The following is a 19,699-nucleotide window of genomic DNA, read 5'->3' as shown; positions in this document are numbered from 1 at the left end:
TTGAATGGGATGTGTGTGTTAACTCATATTCCACAACTTGAGATCAACGTTTTGAGGTATAATTATTGAATGGAGCTTATTGAACTCTGCCATTGGGAATGAGACACTTTTGGCTCATCCATATTCCAATCTCCCATGGCACAGTTCTGAAAGACTCAATATACACATACGGCCGTGGAAGACCTTTGTGGATTTGGGTACTGAACCTCATCCCTTACAACATGAGGTCAAATTGTAAATCATCGCAGGTCATTATAGGTTATTAAACTTTGTAATGGGAATGAGGCTATTGTTATGGCAGCTGAACCATCACAGAATTGACAGAAACCAGAATCTACCTGAAAGCCTGCAAAAGTCATGTTCACATTTTGAGTTACACCCAGCGTAAACTTAACGCTGACATTGATAAAAATTTGACAGATATTTGCCGGCCAGTTGAACCAAGCATTCACTTCTGGTCAGCTTAACATTGGCTACCACTTCCGGTGTTTCTGTGACCTTTTTAAAACATGTGAAATGCAATTTCTTAGTTCCGACCAAAAAAGGTCAAACTTACATCGGGTGCCAGGCGTAGCAGCATTCACATTGCAACATACACCCGGCGAAGATTACACATAGCTCGCTATTCTTGTCAGGAATAAATTGTCGGACATTGTCGACAGAAATTGCGCTAACCATCTTTTACACTGCCACAACTCCTGGCATTGCCAACCGCTACTCCTAGCAACTTGCACCGACCAAGTTCCGCCGGGCGTACGTCCGACAATGTGAACACAGCTAAACCCAGATAAAATTTGATACACCATTTAACGGCAGGTGTTTTTAGTTAAAACTAATATATAAATCGGCAGGTTTTAAATTATATGCAAGATATTTTGTTCTGGGGGCAGGTAAAATGAACCCATGTGCTGTTTGCATTAATGTATTATGCTGTGGAGCAGTTGGTTGTACGTTTTTATTTTTAAAATGTCAATATTTTAAATTCATTTATGTGAAATACTTTGGTTTATGCAACTAATTTCAGTTAAAGCCATAATATACGATCTTTCGAAATGAATTATATTTGTAAACACATGTCCCAAAATACACCTTGGAATCAGCCAAATTTATTGTACTTTAACACATTTTTTGTTGTCAAAATATTATTTGAAATATTTGTTGGCCAACAATTTTGCCGGAAAATATTTTGTCATCACTTCAGTTACATTATGTTACTTTTGCAGATGTTGTCAAAAATGTTTTTGAATGTTCTTAAAACATTTTATACCCTTTATTTTATATATCTTTATAAATATAACCCGAACATTTCTTTAAAACAATTTGTGTTTACTAGATGGCACCAGCCATTAGAGTCACTGTATACTGCAAAAGTACACTACAAAAAAAACTGCTGCTGAGATGCCTCCCTGAAAACAGAAATAGATCCAGTTTATCGAAGTTGTAAACATTTCGTTTTTTATCATCTTCTGTTTCAGAATAATGCATTGACGGTAGAAGACTTTCATAATAAGTTACAAGAGGCGACCAATTTTCCACTCAGGCCATTCGTTATACCGTTCCTCAAGGCAAACTTGCCCCTCCTACAGCGTGAGCTCATGCACTGCGCGCGCATCGCAAAAATGACTCCTCAGCAATACTATATGCAGAATGAGCAACAATTACTAGATGTGAAAGCGCCCTCAGCTGAGTCGGAATCGCTGATGGATGTCAATGAGAACGGCAAGAGGAGAACGCCGGATGAAAGGTAAGCAACTTATAGGGTCATTTGTGATCTGCTCCCACGAAAGTTGCAAGTTGGGAATTTCGAGACGTTACAACCAGCGTTCGAAATTTTGGTTGTCCGTTCGCCCAGGACAACTAAAAAAGTCGCCGGACAACCGAAAATACTGATTCGGTTGTCCGTCGGACAACCATAAATCTGTAGCCAAAAGGGACCTTTATACATACGGACAACCAAAAACCTAAACGGATAACCAGAAATTGTAACCTGGTTGTCTGTAGGACAACCATTTATTTTTCCTTAATTTGAACACTGGTTACAACTGTCAAGTTAGTGTTCTATTTGAAGACACCTGTATTGGCTGTGGTATGTCCTTTGTGAATACAGACTTGAAAAGTTGAATACAGAGTACAGCATATTATGTCCCCATTCACAAAGGACATACCACTGACTATACAGGTGTCTTCAAACAAAGAATAACAACTCAGTTGGAACGTCTTGAAACTCCCAACTTGTGACTTTACACTGATTTTGTGGGAGCAGGTCACATAAGTGTTACCAAATGTTATTGGAGGAAATATTGTTGGGATGCCATTTCCATAGCTCATAGGCACAAGGATGTTACTCCATTTCAGTCCCTATTTGGAGTTACAGCTCTGTGCCGCTGAGCGCTACAGGATTGCACAATGGCTAATGGAGATACATCTGTGTGCCACTTTGCACCACCATCATCGGACTCCTAACCCTATCCCTAACACTAATCCAAATGTTAACCCTAAACTAATCCCTAACTGGGCCCTAATCCTGACTGACATAAAATGCCCTAAAACCGATCTCAACCCTTTTCGGACTAACAGACCGTTTCTTAACAATTTGGTTTTGTTTCCTCACCATAGGACAATGAACAGACCTAAAGAAAATGGCACAGAAAACTCAACAGCTGATGGACCGGCACCAAAGAGACAATGTACCTTAAGTCCCGGACATGGTCCCGGTCATTATCCGGCGGGACAAGGCTCTGGAGGCCATCATCAAATCAGGATGGAGGACTTAGCTCATGCCCGGGAGATGAGAGAAATGAGGGAAAGATATGAAAGGGAAAGAGGGGGACATCCACCGTTTGGTAAGTATTTGAAAATTGAAACAAAATTATCTAGAGCAGTCTTATTGCCTGTTATAGGACCCACCTGATGATTCTGAGTTTCCTATCGCCCGCCTGTGTTGAATTATTGCAATTTTTCACAAATTAATATTAGAAAGTTTTTATAGTAATCCGCCCTCCGAATTCATGCACTTTTTTTACACAATCTGAATTGGCTGACTACCCCTGCTGGAGCATATGTAGTAGATCGTTCAATTCTTCAGTACGTAAGCTTAATTCTGCACTTTGACTGATTATGAACTTGAGAAAATAATGAATAATATAAAATTTTCAGCCTTTGTTTATTTGATGGAAAACTCACAATCAACTATGTGAGGCCTTTTGATAGTTTTGATTTGCTGATTGATTGAATCAAGTGATTGATTGAATTTTGATTTGCCGATTGATTGAATCAAGTGATTGACTGTTTTTTCTCCTCTCTTCTAGCAGCAGGTTTTTCGTCACATAGAGACTCAGTATATCCAGATCCAATGTTATTTGATGATAGGATAGAGGATGACTGGAAGCATGTAGATACGGTAAGACCATTTGTCTGTCTTTTATTTGTCTGTCTTGTCTTGTCTTGTTTCGTCACATAGAGACTCAGTATATCCAGATCCAATGTTATTTGATGATAGGATAGAGGATGACTGGAAGCATGTAGATACGGTAAGACCATTTGTCTGTCTTTTATTTGTCTGTCTTGTCTTGTCTTGTTTCGTCACATAGAGATTCAGTATATCCAGATCCAATGTTATTTGATGATAGGATAGAGGACGACTGGAAGCATGTAGATACGGTAAGACCATCTGTCTGTCTTTCTTTTGTCTGTCTTGTCTTGTTTCGTCACATAGAGACTCCGTATATCCAGATCCAATGATATTGGATGATAGGATAGAGGATGACTGGAAGCATGTTGACACGGTAAGACAGTCTGTCTGTCTTTCAGTTGTCTGTCTTGTCTTGTCTTGTTATGTCACATAGAGACTCCGTATATCCAGATCCAATGATATTTGATGATAGGATAGAGGACAACTGGAAGCATGTAGATACAGTAAGACCGTATGTCTGTCTTTCTTTTGTCTGTCTGTCTTGTCTGTTGCATAATCTGTCTGTTACTCTTTGTCCATCTTTTGTCAAATATGTTCCATGCCTGTGTATTAAAGTCTTTGATAAATGTCCTGATGAAGTCAGAGATATCTAAAGAATGTTTGACCACTCACACAAGGACCAGCTGCACCAGTACTGTGATATCCCAGGGTGTACTCGTAGATGGTGTTCGAGGGTACTCAAGTTTGGTTTTGGTAGGGACGTGCAGCTGAGATTTTGGTAGTGGACCCATAAATAGACCAAATTTTCAAGAAATTTGGACCCATTGATATACCAAAAGTCAAAATTTTCGGCCGAATTTAACCAAAATTGTCTTAGTTTTTACAAAATTTCCAACAAAACTTGGGAAAATTTTGACAATTATGGCTAGATTAAGGAAAAATTGGGCTGTTTTCCGTAAAAATTGAGAAAATTTTGAAAAAGGACCCATTCATATACCAAAATAGGCTTTGAAAAAGGGGTCATTGATATACCAGAAGGCCGAAAATGCTACCCATGTTTGCGTGCACGTCCCGTATGGTCATTTGTACTGAGTACCACCCCGATGGTGTCCTGCCTCTTTGTCCTGACTTAATGTGTTGTAAATGTATTCGCCATCAGTTTGTCATTTGTCGTGAATTAAAATGTGTCATAAATGTGTCCATCATTGGTTTGTCATTTGTCTGTTATCTATTTAACTCTTTTGTTATCATCTGTGTATATTTTTATCAGAGTGACTAAATATAATATATTGGTTACAGTATCACCTTGCCATTGCATGCAGGAACATGACTGTTGGTAAAACGACATCCCATGTGTGATGACAGCTCCTAATCAGTACTCCACATGTTGGGAAAATTTATATAAGTTGGTAAATTGTTTTTAGGTCTGGACCCTCCATGCAACTCATTAGTTAGAATTCAATCATCAATAACTAATCGGTTGTGTGTGACTTGTTGTGGTCATCATTGTTCATCACAAGTCCAGCTGTTCCTTGATTTAATATGCACAAGGTGCAGATACTGTAAAACACATGCATATATGCTGAATGAAACCAGGGAAACTATTATAGTCTGGTAGTACCATGCCTTACTCCAGAGAAAAACACAGCACTCATTTTTTTTTGGATACAAATTTTTCATCCTATTTTGCTAAATGAAACAATGTTTTGGTTCTAACTGGCAATGAAAGTCAAATTTTAATGTTTGGTCAATTTTTGGAAATTACATTTTTGTTGCAAAACACATATTTTAATATTTATATAGGCCCTACATATTAGTCTTTGTCAAAGACTAGTCACGCTTTAGGGGGACACAAGCCGAAAATGTACACATGCGCGGCAAAAAAAAATACGGCCAACGTTAGCGCTAAATTGGATTTCACTTAGCAATGTGCACGAGTGTCTGAGACATACATTCTTTTTTTCTTGGCCTAACCAGCTTATACTCAAAGTTTTGAATGCTTAGACTTGTGTCAAGTCTTTGTATTTTGTGACTGCAATTGTAATGTTCTTATCCTATAGTCTATTCCCTCAAATTTCAAAATATTAAATTTGGACTTTTATTGCCAGTTGAACTAACTAAAGAATTAAGATTTAGCCATGTTTCAAAAACAGGATAATATATAAATCATTTTATGTTATAATTATGTTCATTTTTATTCAATTCTTCCAACAGATGCTGCAATGCATTGTGGGTATGGTTGAAAAAACCAAACGCGCCCTCGCTGTTCTACACCAGCGCAGCATCCAAGACAGAGAGGAACTAGCGCTGTGGGTGCGCAGACACTCAGAAGGCACCGAACATGACATGAAGAAGCGTGCCGGCGAGATGATGGCGCACACGATTCGCCAGACGGAGGACAGAGTGTCGGAGGTTAAGCGGCGGGCTGGTATGTCTAGCGGGATTTCAGTGCGACTTGGTGATTGGCTTCTCGCTTTACTTTTTGCTTGGTGTTTAGGGGGGTAGCGTGTCCCCTGAGCATTGTGGGTAATATGGTGGCTTCAGGTTGGAAATAGGTTTTGTGTGTAAAATTTGGCCAATTTCAATGTTGTATTATGAGAATCCTGGGATATGTGAATCTTTACTCTAGATGCAGACGACAATTAAATTTCAATTTTTTTGTACAAAAATTCACAAATTTCAGAATTGTACATTTTGAAGACCATATTTGGAACCTGCATGAAAAATGCATCAAAATGAGTACTAACAAGCCTGGTATTGGTTCAGTGGTTCTTGAGATAGCTCTTGATATGTTGAGAAAATATCTCAAAACTTGTTTTATGTTGAAGCCTATGACTAGCATGCAGAGCAATAAATTCAAAAATACATAGAAAAAAATGCTAGTGTAAACTTCGGATCACACCCCCTAGGATTCTTGTGATACAACATTGAAATTAACTGAATTTTCCACACTAAACATATGGGAACAAACTTAGCGGCCAATGATTTCAGACCATAAGTCACCATATTTCCCATAATGCTCAGGGCACACGCTACCCCCTATTGCTTGATGTTATTAATTTTCAAAGGAATGGCAGAATGGGCGGTTTTATTTTCGGATTAACAATATTTTAATACAATATTTGCATATGGGGGAAAATACTACAGTATGTGTTTTATGTTGAAACATTTCCCCCCTCCCCCAAAAAATCCCAAGCTTTTGCTCTAAATAAAAAGGAGAAATTTACCCTTTTTTCTTGCAAATATTTTGTAAAATTTGCAATGTTTTAATAAGATCGATATTATTATTTCAATTGGTTACCCTCCACATTGTCTTATTTATTCTTTTCAGAATTTCAGTAAAACATGCACTTACATTAATGTTTAAAATACCAGTTAAAAAAACCCCAAAACATGAACAAGCTTGTGAAAGAATAACTTTTGACTTGAATTATTCAACTTTAGGGAAAATATGTTTGATAACTAAATAAGCGAAAGTGCTCATTGGCCATTAGTACCAGAAAGGGATAAATTAGTGATCGTACATTCTGCAGTTCCTTAGCTATTGCATGCCACTTAAGTACTAACACATTTCAATTCATCTGCAAGAGATACTTAAAAATGTTGTGTAAATATTTTCCAATTGGATCTGTTAAAATGGTTATTTAAACTGTAAAAGAGTAAAAAAATAGAAACTTTTGACTTCTTTATTTTTGTAAACGCCAAATTCAGCACCTTTGAGCTATTCCAGTTGAAATCCATAAAATAAATAAATACACCCCCTATGAAAGATATGTCCTTAATCTTCCACAGGGAGTGTGAATTTCATATGGGGTTACCTGAATGGGTGACTGAATCTACATCCTGTGTGGGAGATTAAGGTCATGTCTTCCATAGGGAATATATGGATTTCAACTGAAATAGCCCATTTGCTAGCTAAATTTATCTTTTTCGCAGAAGAAAAAGTCAATAACGGCCAAAAAGATTTCATTTTGGTAAACAAAGTGATATTTAAAAGGCAAAGGCGTATTACTGAAAGTTGTCAACATTTGTGGGCTATTCAACACAAATTAAGTATCTCTTTCAGTGAATTGTTTTCTTCTTTTCCATGCATGTTAGAAGTATATACACTGGGAAAGGATTCATCCCAAGTTTTCTTCACCCTTGCCACACAAACTAAAAAATTTCAGAATTGTACATTTTCATGACTATATTTGGAATTAGCATGAAATATGCATCAAAATGAGTAAACAAGCCTAGTATTGGTTTGGTGGTTCTTGAGATAGCTCTTGATATTTTGATTTAAAAAATCTACAGGGGTGTGAGATTAAAATCTGAATTAAGACTTTTTTATCTCTTTTCTGCACTTCCTCTGTACAAAAGTATAGGAACTTTCCAAATTTCAGTTTTTCAGATTTCTTTTATCTGTGGTCACCCTCACCCCTGTCTCTAGAAACTTGAATCTTTTTATGTTGATAAACACAGAGCACTCTGTACTAAGGTCCAATCAAAAATGGGAAGATGTACAATGTACATTCAGTGGCTTTTGGTGACAAATGAATTATTTTGAAAGACAGCAGTACAAAAGGTTTTAAAAAGTTACTCAATCTGGTACCAAACTCATACTTAAAAGTCAAATTCACTTCAAATCCATTTAATAGCTTCCTACTCATTCATCCATGGCATCACGACACAAATTTAACACAAAAAAGAGGAAAAAATTAAGATTGGAATCTGCACAGCAGCCATTGTAAAATAAGATTGGGAAATCACTTAGCCTTGTATCAACAGTTACAAACACCGACAATTGATCATTTTAGCACGGCTAGTACACGCTTTTGTACCGGGTTTTCTTCTTATAAATTGCTTGCCATTCACACACCATTCACTGTGAAACGGTAATGAATCAGGCTAAAATAACAGCGCTCAATTTCGATCAAATTGAGATAAAATGATCGGACGGAACAATACCAACTTTGCCCGCCTCCTTACAAAGTCATTATTGACACTCCAATCCACCCATGCACAGTTCTTTGACCTTAATATGCTTATACACACATATAAATGACCTTTGAGTGTGTTAGGTACAAAAACTCATCCTTTTTCATGTCAGGTCAATATTTGAGCTATCATACATAAATGGAGGTTATTCAACCGTGGCATGTGAGGTGATGCTATTATTGGCTTATTATCGTTGTATTGGTTTAATGGGAATATTCTTCTTTACGTGTTGGCGGCGGCAACGACACAATGAACGGGTTGAGTATCAGAATTGACGCCCCGAGGCGATAATAACTACTTGAGTTGATCTATGCTTTGTTTGGGTATGGTTTGTGTTAGCTCAACCAGGCATAAAATTCAAACCAGTTTATTTGAACAAATGGCCTATTCAAGATCAGAGGGTGGAAAAGTAGAGATATTTTGTTATGGAGTATAGTACATACACCAAGTAACCCTCCAGCACTTCATGTGTGTTGGGTGTGTGTGTACGCAGACCAAACCGGCCTAGTTTTCATACGAACCCAGCCATGTGCGCATTAGTGGCACAGAAATCTGTCCTTTATACACGGGGCATAAACTCTTTGTTCTAGCCTACCCAGACGTTGTTTTAAGCTTCCCTTTTTGGTTTTTGTCATATCTACCACCATACACCATACTGTATTAAGACATTGTTTCCTCACAGTGCAGGGTGATGATAAGTTCATTATGGTTTTGTATGCTACTGGAAAATTCACCTTCCAAAGACTTTTTTTAATTGCCCTTCGATTTAAACAAATAAGAAATTTGCAGACTATCAGGTAATTTGCTTGTACTTAAGTGGAATTTGAATGAATATATTTTAATGGATTTTTCAGATAAAAAATATCAAATATTGGTAAAAATTCAAGTGTTGTCTGCGTTTTAAAATGTGCATCCATAAGGTTTATGGGAGGAGACTGATGTCACATGATCTCTGTTATGCCTTAACCCTTTCTGTAAAACTTTAAGAGGAGCAGACGATAAGAGGAGCAGACAACACACTTTTTTAAACTTTTCAAAAAAAATTACACATTTTTGAAATTTTATGACCAAATTTGATTTTAACATGCAAAATGCAATCATATGAGTACAAATATGCCTATATGGTTTGTTAGACATGGCTTTGAATTTTGTGGAATTATCTTCGACTTTGTTGACTCAAGTGTTTTGGTACAATACTGATAAGTGTGCAGTTTCTTAACATAGGGTCTGTGTTTATTCAGGTGGGGTGTGGCTGTAGTGCTGTGAATAATGAATGAGCCTGCTGCCTTGCATGTTCTCAAGATTAACCTTTTAGAAAAGCCACTCAAGATGGGTTAAACCAAATTAAGCTAACATTAAAACATGTTTAGGGCCACTTTAATTAAGCCTATATGTATTCAACACAGGCTCTTTCAGAAAAGCCATTCAATATGGGTTAAACCAGATTAAACTAACATTTATCGCTCATTCTACAAAATCCGGTGCCAATCCACTAAAAAAAAATGAAAAAATAAAAGTTGTTCAAAAAGACCTGCTTTTTGTGTTTTTTAAAAGTAAATGTATCACTACTTTCAGATGTAAAAAATTGCCAACACCACTTGCATATTTTTCTTTCAGGAAGTCATGATGTTTTTAACACTAAAACTCAATGTAATGTGAGCTACGTTACCGACTATAAAATGGGCTGGTTTTACTCAATCCAAGGTCATAAAAAGCAAATTAAAGATCACTTGAGTGAAATGTAAAACAGATTTCACCATTTCATAGAAGTTTTGAAGATGCTTAAATGAGTGTGTAACGTAGCTCACAGTAACATAGTTCACTGGTTTTAATGTTTTCAATGTGATTTGCGAGCGTTAGAACGTTATGTCGGTTAATTCTAATATAAATGGGGTTCGACCACTGGTAGCTTTCACATATTATTAGGAAGTACGTGTAATACAAGTGCATACTATAGAATCCTGGTAACGTAGTTCACCAATCTTAACATGGTCGGTCGAAATTTCAATGTTTACAACATTTCTATGCCAAAAACGCTACAGCATCACGATTTTTACTGTGATTTTTAAAAACCTATGAGTGTTTCTTCTCAAAAACCGCAAATTACATTGATACCTCTGTTTTACTTCTTTCCAATAACGTGTGTTAAAAAGGGGTAACGTAGCTCACAGCGTTTTGGTGGAAAGTGCAATTTATTTTAGAATTACGCAAAGACATTTTAATCACTAAAAAATAATGTTGATAAACAATATGATGGTGCGTTATCTAATTAAAAAACAACAAATATGTAAAGAAATCACATTTATTCAAAGAAAATATTCAGGGTTAAATGTGACACTTGAGCTGTGGAAACGCATTTTAAGCGATTTTTGAGCCTTTGCAAGGGTTAATCAGGCTGAAGAAAGCATTTAAAGTATGGAAAACTATATATGTCCGTGTAGATCTCGTTGAGTTCTACCAGAAAAACAACATATTTGATGCCCTAAATGCTCGACAAAGTTTTTGTGGACCAAAGAATGGAAAAAAGGCTATTGGCACCGGATTTTGTAGAATGAGCGTTATACATGTTCCAGGCCAATTAATTAGGCTCAGGCCTATGTATTCAAGATTAGCCCTTTCAGAAAAGCCATTCAAGATGGGTTAAACCAAATAGACTAACATTTAAACATGTTTAGGGTTAATTTAATGAAATATCTTGAATGTTTTCAAGATTAACATGTTCTTTTAAGTTTTCAGTCAAGATGAACCAGATTAAGCTAACTTTAAACATGATTAAGTCCAATTTAATTATCTTTTTGAAGTAGTTATATAGAGAGTATATTGTGAGTTAATGGAGAGAATCAAATCCTTTTTAAAAGCGAGGAATTTTTGTTCTGAAGTTTAGATATTAAAATGTTGAAAGTAGGCCCCTAAATGCAAAACTGGTAGAAATAAAATTTAGTTTATGGTGCTATTTCAAGTATGATGGTAGTGGTAATGGATGATTCGAAATACTTTAATCAACAGCTTTCCCATGAAATATGTTGCCAATTAAGTATCAAAGTTTCGTAATGTTACTATGTCAACGGGATCACGCTTTGAATAATGAACCACGATCGAAACGATCACCACACAAAGTATATGGCTCTCGAAGGCATATCAAAATAGTGTGGTCCGGTAACCAAGAGAATTACGGAACTATTTGATGCTGAATTGAAGCAGTGTTTACATCATTAGGTTCTCTTAATATAGCCACATAGTTTTGAGTATATGCTTATACATCTCCACCCCCACATACACACCCCACACCAATTGATGTAGCGAAAAGACCAAGGAAGACAAGTATTCAATAACATAATCAAACAAAAATATGAAGGAAAACAGCTAGTGGCAAGGAGTTGTTCTATCATCATTGCCTCAAGGAGGGAGGAAGTTCAGAAGGAGGAAGTTCCTCCTTGATTGAAGCTATGCACTTATTGCTCCTATAACCCCTTATTGCATTAGGCAAGTGCATTATTCTGAGATGCCCCTTTTAAGCTTACAAGGAACTCTTTGTTTTTGCTGGTCAGACTAAATGGGAAATGGATCAAAGAGTACTATGTGTGTGAACTAATACAGCTGTGTTATGCTTGATAGTTTTGTGTGAGTGCACCAGGCTATAATACTTGATGTGCTGGTTACAAATTTCAACAGATTTTTTTCGGAAAAAAAGAACGCCATCTCGAAAATTGCTGAACCAATACTAGGCATGTTTGTACTCATTTGAATGCATTTTTCGTGTAGATTTCAAATTTTGTCATAAAAAGTTAAAATAATGAAATTTTGATCAAATTTGAAATTTTTTGGATTGCTGATCATTGCTGGACTTCTTGCAGAGAGAAGGCTAAATTACTAGACATTGTTCACAAAATTGGCAAGGGGAGGGGATGTGAAATAACAACATCTGGTGGGGTTAATGACTGGCCTGTAGTCTCATTTTCTATGGCAGAGTGGGTGACCTGTCATTAGTAACTAACTATTATCTTGAATTTGACCTTTAATGTGGCTGTGGGGTATGAGTTTGTAAACTAATTGGTCAGCTGTATAGTCGCATGTTCTTTTGGAATGTTTTACAACTTGTTTGCACTATTATAATATAAGGATGATCTTAAGTTTGATCAACATTGTGGCTTTAGGGTACCAGTTTGTACTCAAGGGGGAGGGGTATACTGTATACCTTGCACTACAGGTTAAGTGCTACTCTCACGACAGGGGCATAGCCAGGGTGATTGGGGGGACAAACTGCCCCCCAGGGAGGACAAAGTGTCAACTGTACTAAAAATGACTAAAATGGGACAAAAAATTGATAAAATGGGGACGAAAATTTGGCTTTGCCCCTTCACACTAAAACAACCCTCTGGACCAATCAATATCTTTTCCATCCCAGAGACTCCTATTTTGAGGTCCCCAGAGCCTTTTGGCTAAATTTTCCGCCAAATACATTAAAATTAGCTTCCAAATTTGAGCTCCAAGCAATTATTTCTCAGAAATATTAGGAGATTTTTACCAAAAGAGCACTGAATAAAACCCCACTTATAGATCCGGAGACACCATTTTATGTCCCGAAATTTTGGTCCGGAGCTTGCATTTTAAAAATCTATTATTTGGGTACATGATCTCATTTTGCATGTATCATAAAAGCATATCAACAATTTGCTGTATGCTAACCAAATTTGTATTGTTGTATATTTCAGAGGAAGCTGTGAACGAGGTAAAGCGCCAAGCAGTGTCTGAGTTGCAGAAAGCTGTCACAGCGGCCGAGCAGAAAGCCAACGAGATGGTGAATGCAGAGAGAGCTAAGTTGGATAGAGCTGTGGTGGAGGCTAGGAGACAGGCTGCGGAGGAGGCTGTGTCACTTGTGAACCATCAGGATGACTCCAGCGAGGTGAGGGCGATTTATAGTAAATTTATGGAAATTTGTATCTGATATAAAAGTTGTGCACGGTGATATAAAGTATCGTTGGGCATGAAAAACCTCCTATGGGTCTTTGGCCCCTGAACATGTTTAAAGCAAGACTGCCATCAGGTAACATAGGAAGTTTTGCTTAAAACATGTTCAGGGGTCCAATTTACTGATGAAGTCTTCCATAAGAAGATGAAACGTCTAAAAACGTGAGTAATCAAGTGGATTTGTAAAGCACAATTTACCAATAATTAATGTTCAGGGGCCAAAGACACATAGGGAGGTTTTTCCTTTTCTTCTCTGTATCTCAATTTCACATTGGGCTATTCCATTTAAAATCCTCATCCCCTGTGGAAGATTAAATTCATTACTGCTACCTCAATTCGAATATACAATGTATGGTCATTTTGGATCAATGTATGTTGGCATCCAGCTGGAACAGGGGGTAAATGTTGAATGCTTGGAATTGCAAAATATTCCACAAACTGTTTTTGGATAAAATTGTAGGATCTGAAATGGATCAAACTTTTGAATTTGGTTCTAAGAGTAAGAATTCCAAACTCAAGGGGTGGGGTGGGGGTTGACAAATGGAATAGCACCATAACAGTCCTTGGTCCTGATTTGTTCAGATCACATCACATGCATTTAATTGTGTAATTTTTAGACAAGTTAATAATCTGCATCCATTCAACCTGGTAAATTGTAGAATTCCAAACTCTTCCAGGGGGGGGGGGGTTACACATAGAATAGCACAATTACAGTCCTTGGCCCTGGAATAGCACCATTACAGTCCTTGGCCCTGATTAGTTCACATCACATCACATGCATTTGAGCCTCATTTTGATTGTGCACTTTTTAGACAAGTTCATAATCTGTATCCATTCAAATTGGTAATCATATTGTAAACATCATCATTATAACAATTGTTGATGGTAACAGCATGGCAACATGAGACAATGCTGAAAGGCATAGACATTAACACATGTAACAGATTGCATCAATTACGCCCGCCACTTGCGCCCTTAATTTGAATGGTTTGGACGCAAAAATGTGTTATACCCAAATGGCTGCCGTGTGTTAGGTGTTATCAATGTTGTTATTAATAGTGTTACATTATATTATAGTTTAGTCACTGAACTATATAATAGGCCTATACCACAAATAAATAATAACATCATTGATTGCATGTATTCCAGCAAACACAAAATAAATTTTATAAAATGAAAAATGCTTATATAAGTTAAAATGTTATGTTATTAAATGATTAGACTTTTTTAAACATTCTGTATCAAACAAATGTTTTTGTTTTTTATCTTTCAATTTTTATTGAATAAGGAAAAAACCTAAAAAACCAAAAAAAATTCAAATACAAAAACAAATATGTTATTGTAAAATATTTTTAGCAAAAGTTTTCTCACAAAAATTTTTTCTCACGATTAAAAAATAACCATTATGTAACAATGGTTTGTGGCAGCTTTAACAAATATTTTGAAAATGCTATTGAAATGGTTTATTACCTTTCCCTGCTTTACATAACGCAACATGTAAACGTTTAATGTTTGCTAGGTTTCTTCATTTTTGAATGAACATAAACTGTAAATAATTATTCACCCAATTTAGTGCTGCTCCCATTTAACTCTCTCCACATGGGTGTTGACTGCAGACGACAACTTTCAATTTTTTTTTTAATTCAAAAATTTCAGAATTTTAAATTTTCATGAACATATGTGACGTGTCATGTCAAAAGGAGACACTTTTGGGCACTTTTTATATAACTTAAATATAGAGATATTTTGCTCCACAACGCCGTTTTCCTCAATGAAATTGGACATTTCTAAGCGAAGATATTGAGTTCGTAAGTTATAGTATTATAAAATTGGAAATTGAGATATCAGCCTTTAAAAATATTATTGACAGTAGGAGAATATGTCGAGAGTAGGAATTACCTTGAAAAATGTCTCAAAAAATACTAGATGCCAGTTATGTTCCGGTCTGAAACTCTAAGACAATATTTTAAACATTACAGATTCGCAACAAACCCAAATTGAGAAAAAAATCACCCGGGCAGATATTTGGCCATTTCGCCATTTACGATCCTGCCCCTTTTGACATGACACATCACATATTTGGAATCGGCATGCAAAATGCATTAAAATGAGTACAAACAAGCCTAGTATTTGTTCAATGGTTCTTAAGATATCTTGATATATTTGATATTTTGGGAAAATATCTCAGAACCTGGACTGTTTATGTTGAAGCCTATGGCTAGCACACAGCATTAAGCAGTTACAATGTGTCGCTGGGCATGCAAGAAAACCTATGTGTCATTAGCCCCCTAACATGCTTAAAGCAACACTTGCTATGTAACCTGTTGGCAGTTTTGTTTTAACCATGTTCAGGGGCCAAAAGCACAAAGGAGGTTTTTCCTGCCCAAAATAACAAGATTAACACAAAAATACACACAAGGCAGCAATAGGAGGATATATCATGTTTCGCATCAGAAGTCGTAATGTCAGGTGTTCCTCATTACAGCATCAGAATGATTGAAGATACCGGTATAATCAGCTTATGAAATATGTGACATCATGGAAAGGTGTTTCAAATCATAGGGCTAGTTTTACTATCTGAACTAGTGAATAATTTTTATATTTTTTAAATGGAAACAAACAGTTGGGCAATACCCTCGGGGTTATGACAGTGCACACATGCATGACCAAAATAAAAGTGTGAAAAGGGGGTGTTTTTTTTAAGCACCTAAGCTGTTGGGTTTTGAGGATGTTACTCGCGTGCCATGAAAAAAAAAAAAAAAATTAATTTTGACTAAAACGGGTAGTTTTTCTTAAGTTGATTAACTTATTTAGGGTATATTTTCAAAGGTTTTGTAAATTGAATCCAAACAGGGTCTTTTTCTTTCCTTTCTTTGAAAAAACTTGAAAAGGGTGAAATATGATGTAAAATTTTCATATTGGGGGATATTTGTGGTGGAAGGGTGGAACATGTTTAGTAGGTGTTTTGAAAAAATTGGTTATGCATTTCTTGTGTACTATATCATACTTAAAACTAATTATTTCCTTTTCCTTTTTGTGTTTGTTCAGAGTTGTTGGAATTGTGGTCGTAAAGCAAACGAGACATGCAGTGGTTGCAACACAGCGCGTTACTGCGGCGCATTCTGCCAGCACAAAGACTGGGAAAATCACCACAAAGCTTGCGGCCAATACGCCGCACAAGCTAACTCAACAGACAGTTCTACTGCTGCTGTAACTATCGCTGTAAGCAGCGGATCTACAGCAAGTAGCAGCGTACCAACCTCAGCCCCAGCACTGTCCAGCATGCCAGCAGCAAGTCCAGCTGGTTCTACGCACTCCAACCACTCTAGTACATCAAGAACTACCACTCCAACTGTACCGCCTCCGGCGCGGCAGCCCACACCGCCAGTCACAACAGCTACTACGAGTTAGACAAGAGGGCGCTGGACTCGAATCGCAGCCAAATATTATTACAAAACTGTGTGCTATAAACTGCAATATAGACATGGAATATAATAGCTTTATCCCTAGCAACTCACACGGTGGATTGCTTTTTTCGGGAATTTTTTTTTTTATCGTATAAAAAAAACTTGCAAGTGGTACGCTTGATACTGTTGTGATCATTGTTGTTGTTATTGATGTATTTTTATGCCAAAGTGAAGCATTATCAAAGTGCTGACTATACTATGTGAATGGAGTGGAAAAACATTGTACAGAACCAACACAGAAATAAATTATGGATGGAACACTGTTTTTGTGGATTTATTTTGTAGGATGACGCTGCTGGAAATCTCTTGCAAACTTACAGTGACCAAGGCTTCACTTTTTGCACTACTGCTGCAGAGGATTCATTTGTGCATCATGTTACAGCTAGGGACTTCGTTATAGGTTATATATGTTTTGGATTTATTCTTGCAACAATTTCATTTCTGCATCATTTTTATAACTTTCTGTCAAAATACCAACAATAATGCGAATATACAAACAATGGATACAAACAAGTATTCATCGTACAAATGGTCTATAAAAACAAATATCTACTTTCTAAAATGTATCTTAGGTGTTGTCATTTTCTTTGGAAATTGGGAACGAGAGACAAATTATCCCCACCCTACCCCCCCCCCACTGCCCTTTGCACATCAGGAAATACAAAATAATGCAAAAATTATGCCAATTTAAGGTGTGGCACCCGGAAAGCTCATGAATTACAGGTTTTTAAAGAATTTGGAGAGCTCTCCTGGCATGCATTTTAATTGAATGATCTCATTTCTATTTGTAATTGAAAAAGGAGCTTCATGACCCACACATTTTCTGTTAAAACCAAGGTTAGTGGTAACTCTCTGGTCCGGAAAGGCCATTTTTGCCCCATAAAGGAGTAAAAACATTGCATTTCAGATTCCAAAATTACACAGAATTCAAATTTTCAGGGTCCCTGCTGCAAAAAAAACCCAACAACTTGTGTCATGAACCTCATGTAGCACTAACCCTTCCCCCCCCACATATTTGGTGACCCCCTTTCCAAAGAAAAGGACACCCCAAGTTGTAGTGTCACTAACTCATGAATTGGTATTTGTAACCCCGGCAGTGTTTTGCTGTGAAACAGACCAAAAATGTCAAATTAAAGTATTTTTCATATTTTGTAATTATGATCATAAATAGTTGTTACCAATTCTTATTTATGGTAATATATTTTTATTTTGTGTCCAGGTATATATGTCACTGTGTGTCCAATCTCACTTCTGGTGACATAGTTCATTAACCCCTATTTGACAACCATGGCTCATAATTTGACCTCAAGTTTTGGAGGATGAGTTTTTGTACCCAACACATAGGTCATACTGTGAGTGTTCAAACATATTGGGGTTATAGAACTGTGTACTGATATATGAGTATGAATTGGCGTAGCGTGGGTCATCATATTGGGGGGCACCATTACATGATTGGGGGACTCTGGGCCTGATTGGGGGAAGAAACCATTTTTCGGCCATTTTCTTAATTTTCAGATCGATGGGGGGGGGGGCATGTGCCCTTATGACGCTACGCCACTGAGTATGTTTGAAACCCCATAGTATGTCACTCTCACACATAATAATGGCAAGGTTGAAATAGGCATATTGTTTTAGATTTTGTATCCTTTGTTAATTTATTTGTTGGCATCTTTATTGTCATTTGGTTGTGCAGGGTAACTAAAAAAATACTCTTTGGGTCATTTTATGTCAAAAGGTATGTGATTTGGTCTAGATAAACTTAATTAAATGTTCTTTTATCAAAAATTTGAAAATTGACTTCTCAAGATGTCCTCAATTATAGCTTGTTTGGGCCATACCATAAAAAATTTGTCAACAAGAGTTGTTCCGACAAGAACACATTTTTTGGGCAGTTTGTTAAATTTTTAAAATTTCTCCCCTTTCAATTTACAAATACCTGTGTTACAAATATATTTGTAAATTAAAAGAAAAAAAAGAAAAAGTTACACAAACTACATTTTGTACCCTAAAAATTAGTTCTTGTCCGAACAACGCGTAAATTATGCTTATTAACAAATTTTTACGGTATGTTGGTACATGTGTATCAAAAGTACTGGTACTGTACCACTCATTTATGGTTGAAATTGTAATGGAATGAATACACTTGGTTGACCTAAATATTTTCAATATAAACATCACCGACCCAAATGCATTAGAATTTTTCTCCATTCTTTTTTAACTTCAATGATATGTGTTTGCCTATTATCTTAAGTCAATAGATAATAATAATATTATAGATAAAAGTGTTGACAGAAATAGATAATGAATGAAGTACATTCTTGATCATGAAGTTGGCTATTCAGTTGAAATCCACCCCCCCCCCCCGGTATGGAAGACATGACCTTAATCTGCCTCACAGGGAGTGTGAATTTAAAATGGGGTTACCTGAATAGGTGACTGCATTTGAAATCTTCCCTGTATGGGAAGATTAAGGTCATGTCTTCCATATGGGGAGTATGGATTGCAAGTGGATTAGCCCGGCTTGTCAGTGGGAAGGGAAACAGCCGTTCAGCTTGTCTGCAGTGGAATTGAAATTGAAAGTACTATTAAAATATATTTCAGTTCACGCACATTTTTAATCAGCATGCATTGTTCTTGTCAGTAGATATGTGCCATAAAGCCAAATATTGACAATTTTTGGGGCAAAATGATTTCAAATGATGGCAAAAAGTAAAGTGTCATTAAAATAAATGAAAATATGTGTTTGCCCCCCCACAATGGGACAAAAAAATTGACAAATGGGGATGAAAATTTGGCTTTGCCCCTCCACAGTAAAAGGCTGGCTATGCCCCTGTGCAGAGGAAATAGTTCTGAACTTGATTATTATCTTGTG

General features: G+C 36.6%; 1 protein-coding gene across 4 annotated transcripts in view; it reads left to right on the top strand.

Moving 5' to 3' along the window:
- The window catches only part of LOC140146817 (protein CBFA2T1-like), a 181,687-nt gene extending 163,359 nt beyond the window's left edge, over positions 1-18,328 (top strand). For 2 of the 4 annotated variants that reach the window (XM_072168698.1, XM_072168697.1), the window contains exons 4-9: positions 1,476-1,744; positions 2,617-2,843; positions 3,309-3,400; positions 5,627-5,870; positions 13,105-13,295; positions 16,409-18,328. In XM_072168698.1, coding sequence (XP_072024799.1) covers positions 1,476-1,744; positions 2,617-2,843; positions 3,309-3,400; positions 5,627-5,870; positions 13,105-13,295; positions 16,409-16,771 — 1,386 coding nt within the window. In that variant the 3' untranslated portion in view covers positions 16,772-18,328. The remainder of the gene's footprint in view (positions 1-1,475; positions 1,745-2,616; positions 2,844-3,308; positions 3,401-5,626; positions 5,871-13,104; positions 13,296-16,408) is intronic. The other 2 variants (XM_072168695.1, XM_072168696.1) reach the window with 2 other exon arrangements.
- The last annotated feature ends 1,371 nt before the right edge of the window (positions 18,329-19,699 follow it).

Source organism: Amphiura filiformis, chromosome 2, assembly GCF_039555335.1.
Source record: "Amphiura filiformis chromosome 2, Afil_fr2py, whole genome shotgun sequence".
Classification (NCBI taxonomy): Eukaryota; Metazoa; Echinodermata; class Ophiuroidea; order Amphilepidida; family Amphiuridae; genus Amphiura; species Amphiura filiformis.
The sequence above is the reverse complement of the archived record's forward strand: the minus strand, read 5'-3'. Positions and strand labels throughout refer to the sequence as shown.